This window comes from Gopherus flavomarginatus, chromosome 8 (assembly GCF_025201925.1).
Source record: "Gopherus flavomarginatus isolate rGopFla2 chromosome 8, rGopFla2.mat.asm, whole genome shotgun sequence".
Classification (NCBI taxonomy): domain Eukaryota; kingdom Metazoa; phylum Chordata; order Testudines; family Testudinidae; genus Gopherus; species Gopherus flavomarginatus.
The window spans coordinates 105391355-105401342 of NC_066624.1; the positions used below are offsets into that span (position 1 = coordinate 105391355).

Consider the following 9988-nt stretch of genomic DNA (forward strand, 5'->3'; position numbering starts at 1 on the left):
GCGTTAAAGTAGTTGCAAAATTTACTCTTGTTGTTTTTCTGAGACTGAGTAAAGTCTCTAGAGATGATACTGCCTTTGAGTGGCTGTTACAGTGTAATGATGTGCAATAGTTTAAATGATTTCACTAGCATACAGTTTGGCAAAATAGTTTTATAGCAAATATTCATTAGTATCACTATACAGAAATATGTACTTCTCTATTATATGCTGATAAAACATTCTCCATAATGTAATTAGTGTTCCATAAAATCCTGGTTATGACTTATGCCTAATATAGACTATTTGACTAAAGGTTATTGAGTTTAATAAAACTGTATTATAATGCTAGAAGAAACCACTGTTGTCATCTAGTCTGACTTGCTGAATAACACACCATCGGACTTCCTCAGTTAATCCCCATTTGAACTAGAGCCTCTTAGAAAAACATCCTATCTTGATTTTAAAATTTCCAGTCATGGAGAATCCACTAACCATTGGTAAGTTGTTCCAATGGTTAATTACTGTCATTGTTAACTATTTGCACCGTATTTCTTGTCTGAATTTGTCCAGTTTCCAGCCAGTGGATCTTGTTATACCTTTGTCTGATATATTGAGCTGCCCTCTGTTATCAAATTTGTGTTCCCCATGTAAGTACTGATAGATTGATCAAGTCACCCCATAATCTTTTCTTTGATAAACTTAAAAGATGGAACTGAGCTCCTTGATTCTTTCACTGTAAGATGTTTTCCAGTCTTTTAATCATTCTAGTGGCTCTTCTCTTAATGCTCTACAATTTATCAACATTCTTGAATTGTGAATGCCAGAACTGGACACAGCATTCCAGCAGTAGTTGCACCAGTGCAAAATACAGAGGTAAAATAACCTCAACTCCTACTTGAGATTCCCCTGTTTTTGCATCCAAGAATCACATTAGCCAGCTCATGTTCAGCTGATTTATCCACCATGACCTCCAAATCTTTTTTAGTCTCCTTGCTTCCCAGGAGAGTCCCCTATCTTGTACGTATGGCCTAAGTTCTTTGTTCCTAGATGTATGACTTTACATTTGGCCATATTGAAACACACATTAGTTGCTTGGTCCCAGCTTACCAAGTGATCCAGATTGCTTTGTATCAGTGACAAGTCATGTTTATATACACTCCCATTTTTTTTCATCTGTAAACTGTCGGTAACAATTTTATTTTCTTCCATGTCATTAATAAAAATGTTGAATAGTGTAGAGGCAAGAACTGAACCCTGCAAAACTCTAATGGATTCACACCTACTTGTTGATGATTCTCTATTTACAATTACATTTTTTAGTCCATTTAATCTGTTCCATGTTGATTTTGGAACATTACTCAAAATCTGGTTTCTTACTCAAAATGTCTTGATACCAAGTCAAATTCTTTACAGAAGTTTAAGTATATTACATGAGCACTATTCCCTTTATCAACCAAACTTGTAATCTCATAAAAAAAATCAAATTCATTTGACAAGATCTATTTTCAATAAACCTGTGTTGATTGGCATTAATTATATTGCCCTCCTTTAATTCTTTATTAATCAAGTCCTGTATCAGCCACTCCATTATTTTGCCAAGGATCAATGTCACAGGCCTATAGTTATCCAGGCTGTCGCATTGACCCTTTTAAAATATTGGCACTACATTAACTTTATTCCAGTGCTCTGAGACATAGCCAGCATTCTAAGGCTTAATGAAAATCAACAATAAAGTCTAGAGAACTCTTGCATACAAGTTATTTGGACCTGCTGGTTTTAAAATGTCTGACTTCAGTAGCTGCTGTTTAACATGCACCTTAGTTACTGTTGGAATGGAAAATATTTTATCATCATCATAGGACAACATCTGGCTTTCTCCCAAATACAGAACAGAAATATTTATTGAACACTTCTGCTTTCCATGTTATTGGCAATTCTACCACTTCCATCTAGTAATTCACCAATTACATTGGTACAGGATTCCTTTAGTTCCTAACAGACTTTACACACACACACAAACCAAAAAAAAAACTTATTTTCCTTAACTCAGCTAACCATAGATTTCTGCTTATGTCTTTTTTTCTCCATTTTATCAGTTTCCTACACTTCCTAGCTTCTGATTTCCATTCGTTATAATACACTATTTTTAATCTCACTTAATCTTTCAGTAAGATGTTTGTTGCCATTGTGATTGCTTGCTTATGGGTATGGCCTGTCATGTTACCTAAGAGAGAAGTATGATACTAACTAACGTTTTTCCTGTGGTAGGGTATATGCTTTGGTTAGTGCATTTTATTTCCCTTTCTCCATTAGTACTGGGCACTTTGGCAGCATCTGCATTAGTGCCACTGTATTCTGCCGGAGTACATCTTGCTGGGAAACCCCGACTCTGGTATCAGTTGCATTAGACAATCAGCTAAACTTTGCAAAAAAAATCCATTAACTCTTGTGTAATTTTTAATGTTGGTGACCATCTGGCTGCTTTATGTGTGTGTGCATGTGTGTCTTTAGAAGTGTAGTTATAGTCAGAAAAGTAAATTTGCAAAAACGGGAGATCCATGAAATAGTAAGGTTCTCCTGCATACATTCATACATATACTCACTTCTTTCAGCAGTTGCAATCTAAGGGTCAGGTTCTGCCACTCTTTGTGAGCAGTTCTTGGGACTAGTCTGAGATCATGAAATCAATGGGAGTTACCATGAAATAAGGAACTAAACATGAGTGAAGGGTGACCATTTTTTTCTACTTATTTTAGTTAGCTGTATTATCATTAAAGCAGTGCGGTATGGGATTCTTTTCAGGTTTGTACATCACTATGTTTGTTAACTAAATTCCAATTACAGAATTTTTTTTACTGTTGATCTCAAAGCAAAGAAAATAACCCAGTTTGACTTTCAGATCTCATGTTGAGTTGGTAGGGATGACAAATAGAAAAAGTGTTGTTGTTTTTAAAAATAAGCAAATTTTGTACGAAAGCTATTGAGAGAATAAGCGGAACTCCACGTTTCCATTGTAAATTTACTTTTCGCAATACAACTGCATCTTACATGTGGCTGAATTAATTCCTGTGTACTTGCATCTTTTAAAAACAGCTTAGCTCCCAATAACTGAGACTCTTATGTGATACAGCAAAGTAAAACTAGTTTTAGGTCAGGACAAGGAAATACATTACACGCAGTAATCACAAATTTTTAAAAATGGAGCTGTAGGGCTTTCATCACCTGCTGTCTTTCACCTTTAAGTTCTAAAATATTTCACTGGGAGAAATAAGCAAGCTTAAAGTACATTTTCTTAACTTGGTATGCAAGGGATAATAATTGTCCCCGTAACTGAAAATGAGTCAACAGACTGTCTCCATCTTTTTAAACCCAGATAATAGTTTACTTTGGAAATTATAAATACTACTATTATCAAAATAATAATTCTCCAAAGACCAATTATTTTCTGCACGTAGTTAATTTAGACATTATGTAAGATCTGATAAACTTCTGCATGAGAGAAATAGCTGAAAAAAACATTATACACTGTTTCTAAAAGTTGTCTTAAAACATAAATGTTAAGGTATTGTAATCAGGAACTACTGTATAAGAAACTATTAGTTTTACTGCATTTTGAAAGCCGATTTAATTAAAAACTTGGCAGAAAAATGTAGTGTGACTTGAAAATGGGCTTTCATACCGGAACAAGCATAACTTTTTGCTATGTACCAAGATTTTCTGCCTGGTACTGCAATGAAATCATAATTCTGTGTTTTGACTTCTGTCAAATGACATGGAAGTAATTGCTGTGAGCTTTTGTGATCATATAGGAAGATATGGCTACTGGGGGGGACAATCCCAGTCAAAATATAAATCTTTTGGTAAACGGCAGAAATTGCAATACTAATGGGGTGGCGGGAGAGTCTAAGGACAGCTGGAGAAGTATGCCCCAAGTATTTCTAGGGTTTTTTCACCCATTAAGAAAGTTAAGGGACACTTTTTAAACACGGTCTCGGTGAAAAATAAATGATGTTGGTGCCAGGAACAGTCTTGCAAGTATCAGTTTCATATGTGTTCTGTGTATGAAGTATATTCCAGTAAATAACAATGTCTTTTTTAAAATCCTGTCCTGTGTCTTTCTCTTAGAAAAATACTATTACTTACTGACTTGTATGTTCCATCCCTTCTCTGTCCACTTATAGATGTACTCCAACAGAGTTGCTTTAAGTGATGAGTTCATCGCACTGCAGCCATTATCCAGGGCAAGGAATCAGCTGAGCAGAATTAGGTAGAGCAGGAGGGACAGTTCCTCATAAACTCTTATGCATGTTGAAGGTCAACTAACCAGCAATGAGAGAAATGGGAAGAGGCATGAATATTAAAGTGGGATGAGAGGCAGTATCTATAGTGGATATTCATTCTGTTTGGCATCTTTCTTGGCTTTGCTCTGTGTTTTTTTCAGGCCAATTGCTTCTCGTAAGTAGCATGTATTAGACAGTCTTTTAGGAGAAAATCCCTAGCATGATGCTCAATTTAGAGAATACAGTTCTAGTCTTTCTTGCATCCATTTTTAAAATAACCACAGTTTCTAGCATGGTTCCAATGTTTTTGCTTTGTGTAGTCAAAATTAGCAGTGCTTTCTGCATGTTGGATAACTACAGCTTCGTAAGACCACAACAGAAAGGTTCTTGTATTTTAGGCAGCAGTTTTCTTGCTAATTGTTTGCCCATTTTAATTTGCTTTCACTTGTGCCATAAGAGCATAGAACATGTCTTTTGCTTGGGTGTAAATATACATTTGTGCATCAACTAAGACTCTTGCTTTTGTTTAATGCATCTATCAAGTGAATGTTGTTTGTTTTCAATGTATTATGGATGTCTGTCTCTCTAAAGATATTTGGATGTAAATTGTATGAAATATTCAAAAAGACTGAAGTGTGCCTGTCTAGGTAAAATACTAGGATGCTGGAACTTTTATAATGCACTCAGTCTCAGTATATGAAATGCCATAAGACTACAATCTGACTTCTATTCTTTCAAAAAAAATGCATAAAAATAAATGTTTTAACTTGCAACAAAGATTAAGGGCCAAACCTTCATCCCAGCATTATACAAGCAGCCACTTTTGCAGCAACAAAAAATTAAAAGCACAGTTTTGTTTATATAGTATTTTGTCTAAGTCTGGAATGGTGCCTGTAAATCAGGACCAGGACATCCATATGGCCTACATTGAAGGAATGGGTGTACATCCTTCAAAATAAGGGAAATAGGAGAGGAAAGTGACTTATGCAAAGGTAATGAGTGCTATATTTTAAATAAATAATTGTGACAATTAACTCTTAAAAACCTGAGACATCTCAGTTGCAGACTCCATGGTTCATCTGCCAGGGTGAGTGACATCACCACAGAGAAATTTGAAATAACAATTCCATTTTTTCTGTTATTATCATGTGATGGTACTTGTCATGCAACTCATTCTAGCAGAAATACCAGGAAGTCTGCAACTCAGATTTCTGAATATCGTAGGGGGTTAATCTTGTTGAAATTCAGCACAAAATTAACTTTTGAAGGAAGGTAAGTTGGCACTTTCTAGCTTTTTTTTAAAAAAAACTAAGTTTTTGTTTAGGAATGTCCCTGTATTTTGAATGTGGTGCCAAAAGTTCAAAGTAAATTAGTATATATGGTCCATATGAGTAGCGCAGGCAACAGCAGGTCTTAAAGAGTTCTTCTAAGTGGTTTCTCTCCTGTAGGTTTCACCCTGTACATGAAAGTTGTGTGTACTGGGGTCATTATAGTTGGGTGGCAAATTGAGATTTTGTACAGCAGAAAGCGAATGTAAAGGACATGAAGACTTTTTTATCCACACGGAATGCTAATGCGTGAAGTTTTAAATCTAGGAATTAAATGTTAACACTTTTTTTATTAATGTGGATCAAGCTCTGTCCTTCCATCACTTTCTGCCCCCACCCTCCTCAAACAACTCCACTGTTACCCCTTGTTTTCTCCACTATCTCCATGCAGGTCTGCCTTTCCTAAAGCCCTCCATTCCAAAACTACAAGAGTATGCCTCTGTGGCCACAGGTTTTCATGACCTGAACTGCTACTGTTTTTGCCTTAGCTATCATGTCTGCCTCTGGTCAGTAGCTGCTGCATCAAAGCCTGGAGCCAGAAGCAGATCAGTTTTTATTAAATTTGTATTGTACATATTGTTGTAATTCCACTGGTAAACCAGACTTTTCCTCACTCTTCAATACCCCCCTCCCCCCCCCCCCCCCCACACACACACACTAAGGGACACCAAGGCATCTCTTCTTAGCATGACGGACTTAGATTGTATGCTCTTTGGTGGCAGGGACGATCTTTTCATTTTTTGTTTGTACAGGGCCTACCACAAGTTGGTGCCCTGATCCCTGACTGGGGCCCCTATGGGCTGCCACAGTACAAATAACAAAAATTATTTGGTGTTTGTAGACTGTCGTTGTAAAGGTACAACTGAACAAAAGGTTTAGGATTTTTTTTTTTTAAGTGCCAGGGAGACTTTTGAAATGCCAAATTTCAAAATGCCTTTTCTAAATTTTCTAGAAAAACTAACTAAGGGTGAGATGTGGCATTTGAAATTTTAGGAGAATCAGTCTCTTGTTGGGGTGACTAAGAGAAGGAAAAAATGGGGCTCATAATGGGAAGCTACTTTAAAGCTTAATTGTGGCGTAGCAATAACCATCTCATAATCTATTTTAGCTATGTACATAGCATCGATTATATTAGTATCTAGGGCCTGGCTTCAGCAAAACACCACTTAAGCATTTGCTTAACTATAAGCACATACTGTATCCATTTCTTTTTAGCAGATCACATAAGCATATGCTTCAATGAGATATAAGTGCTTTGTTGAACTAAAACCTGCAGGTGTCATTTGGCATACAGCAGACCCAACAAACTGGGATAAGAATTGGAAAGACCCTTTGGACAAAAGCACTAGTTTTAGACCTTTATTCTGTGCTCAGTACCGTCCACCTCACAGCATTGTGCATTGTCTTACGTGTTTTCATACAGTATAAGAGGGTCGGAATTGAAAATTACTCCTCTACATTCTTTGTATGCCTTTAATTTGTTGACAAACTATACTCTGGTAACGATGTGCATTAATAAATAATTTGTGATTTGGATAACTTGAGAAAGTGGTCATCTCTTCCTGCGTAAGCAAATGTGCACTGTTCTATCAAGAACAAGTCAGTAGATTGAAGATTGGTTTAAAGATTATTGTTTAATTTAAAACTGAGTGTGGTGTGTTAAAGATTTGTTGCTTTTCTGTCCTTCTAGATGGAAGAGGATAAGGGTTCAGTCAGCTCAGCATATGACTTTGCTGAAAGCAGGCACAGAGGGGAGGACAATAGGCAACTGCTAGCTGATCGAACTAGCCAGCAGGACAGTTCTTGCGTTCACTAGGTAGTACTCCCACTGTACCCTTATGTATAGTCAGTCATGGAATCATCTTTGAAATTCCCATACTTGTGATATTTACAAGGAAACCTACATGACTGCATGTTTTTTGTTTGGGCTTAACAGATTGAATCATTAATTGTAATACATAGTATTTAATTTTTTTCTTGATTCATTCCATTAAAGTTATCTATTCCCCTGGAAAACATTTGCACTGCAATGATTTAAGATCTTTAGCCCTAAACCATACCTTTTGAAAACTTCTTTGCAGCCCAAAGATTAGTGTTCTCATTTTTTTTCTCTGTATATGTCAATCTTTAAGCAGTGGCTCTTCCTACCAGTTGCAGCCCAGTCGAGGATACACTTAGTATTGCCAGAGACTTTTTTGTTTTAAAAGTATCTGTGCTCAGTACCGTCCACCTCACAGCATTGTGCATTGTCTTACGTGTTTTCGTCAGGCCTTAGTTTAGTGTAACACACAGCTATGATCAAATCTGTGCACAGATCTAAAACTGAAGAGGAAGGCTAGAGGAGATGCAGGCAGTGAGGAGATATTCTGTATTAAAGATAAAATCCTTCATTCAGGAAAGGGATATAAAGAGAATGGATCCTTAACCAGGTAGCCACTGCCATCAAATTGAGTTTATTTTACTATTGTCTCCTTTATAGTCTCCTAATATTACTTTTGATGTTACTAAGAGCTAGTTGGTATAGCTGACATAAGGAAGGTGTGGATTTGGGATTGCAAAGGGATCTCGGATGTTCATAGTTTACTCTGGAAATACTACTTGTAATGCTTCCACTCAGTTTTTAGTCTTTAAAGTGGGAGGTCTGTGGATTTAAAATAGTAAATATTAATTCTTTGCAATTATCTACATACTAGATTCTGTAAGGTCACTATTTTCAAATAGGTGGTATTAACCCTTTTGAGTCATGGTAAAGCACTGACTCCTTATTAAGCCACTATTGTATTGCACAGAAACTAAAGGCAAAATTGGTTTTAAGCTCATTAGAAATCAAATATTTTCATCTTAAGTAGATTTTTTTTGTATTTTTGCCTGTTTTATTTTTCCAAAATGCCCCCTTTGCATTGCAGGCACTACTTTTTTATATGTTTTACAGGCAGTTCAGAAATACATGGTGCATTATACATTAAAGATTGCACAGACAGAGCATACGATTCTGGCATTGAGGGAGACAAAGATAGTTTTATGCACCTTTTATACGACTCTTCCTCCCAAATTCTAGTGCCAACTGTTTCATCCCTCAGGTGCAAATTTGTGCAGCCTCTTGGCTACTCCCTCTTTGTGTCAGCTTGTAACATTCCTCAGCGATCTCCAGCCATTATGCCAGCTAGGGATCATTAGAGCGCAATTACACCCTGACAACTTCCCCCAACATGCACCCTCTGCCGAGGCTAAGGAGGCCATAACGCTGCACCATCTGGATATTCCCTCGGCTGACTGCTGAAGTCAACTTAACTGCCCCAGAATACTGCAGGGACCAGGTTCTGCTTCATACAGTATATATTAAGGGAAGAATCAATTCTGTATATAAAAATCAAAATTGTAGAATGTGAAGTTGGCTTGCCACTGACACAAAATTAGGGGTTATGTGAATCTACTACTAATAAAATACCTGTTTCCAGAGCAACTAAGAGACAAAAATATAGGTACATATGCCTCCATGAGTGTAGTGAGAAAAGGGACGTGTATCATGCATGAATAAGTAATAATGGAGCTCTTTCATGTGTGATCAGATAGAAATTATTGGAAAACATTATATACTATTAGAGCGAGAATTTTCCGTTAGCTTTGAGCCTGTTATAAGTAGAAATCTCAGATCTTAATCTCTTTCATGAGACTTTTTAAAGCCCCTCTCCTGTGATTTACTGAGGCATGTTCTGAGAGGTTCTCTGTCTGCAACTCCTGCTTACTTCTGTTAATTTCTATATCTAAAGTGAGCAGCATAAATTTGTAAATATTTGAATGTCCTGTTGGAAATTTTTGGAGCCTCAGAATAACCGATACATATCATCCAGTCAGGAGGTATGCCTCTGTATGTAATTAATCTCATTGCATTGCATCTGTGATGTTAAGTGACTAATACAGTTTGTGTGTCCCACCCCACTCCCCTGAATTAGTATAACTGCTAAACAAATAGTTTAATTTGAGTTATGTAGGTACCTCCTCCCCCACATCACCACCCTCAGTAGATTTGTATACCCTATCAGAAGGGAGGTAAGCACAAATTAATTCAAAATATTCTCTCTCTAGTTTTTCCTGTAGTGTTAAATATTTGGAAATTTGTATGTGCTGCAGTGGAAAAATATTTGGATGAAGTGTAGTATGAAGGAATTTGCTAATAGGTGATTTGTAATAAAAAACATCTTCCTAAACTCGGTGTAACTTCTTTCAGTTTATTCTAGTCTGTTTTACACATACTAATAAACTTTCTTGTATTCATTCATAGTTATACTAACATTCAACTTTTCCTTATTCTTGCTTGGATATGACTGATGGTTCTTAATGTTAATTCTGTGTTTAAATTTAGATAAAAATCTGTAGACAACCTTTTTTTCCCCCAAAAAA

The 9988-nt window shown here is 36.4% G+C and overlaps 1 protein-coding gene across 5 annotated transcripts in view; it reads left to right on the forward strand.

The window, feature by feature from the left end:
* ATP11B (ATPase phospholipid transporting 11B (putative)) overlaps nt 1-9988 on the forward strand; it is a 104960-nt gene that overhangs the window by 88040 nt on the left and 6932 nt on the right. The window contains exons 29-30 of one of the 5 annotated variants that reach the window (XM_050964269.1): nt 4161-4246; nt 7278-7403. The exons of 3 other annotated variants lie outside the window; for them this stretch is intronic. In XM_050964269.1, coding sequence (XP_050820226.1) covers nt 4161-4246; nt 7278-7362 — 171 coding nt within the window. In that variant the 3' untranslated portion in view covers nt 7363-7403. The remainder of the gene's footprint in view (nt 1-4160; nt 4247-7277; nt 7404-9988) is intronic. One more of the 5 variants, XM_050964270.1, reaches the window with a different exon arrangement.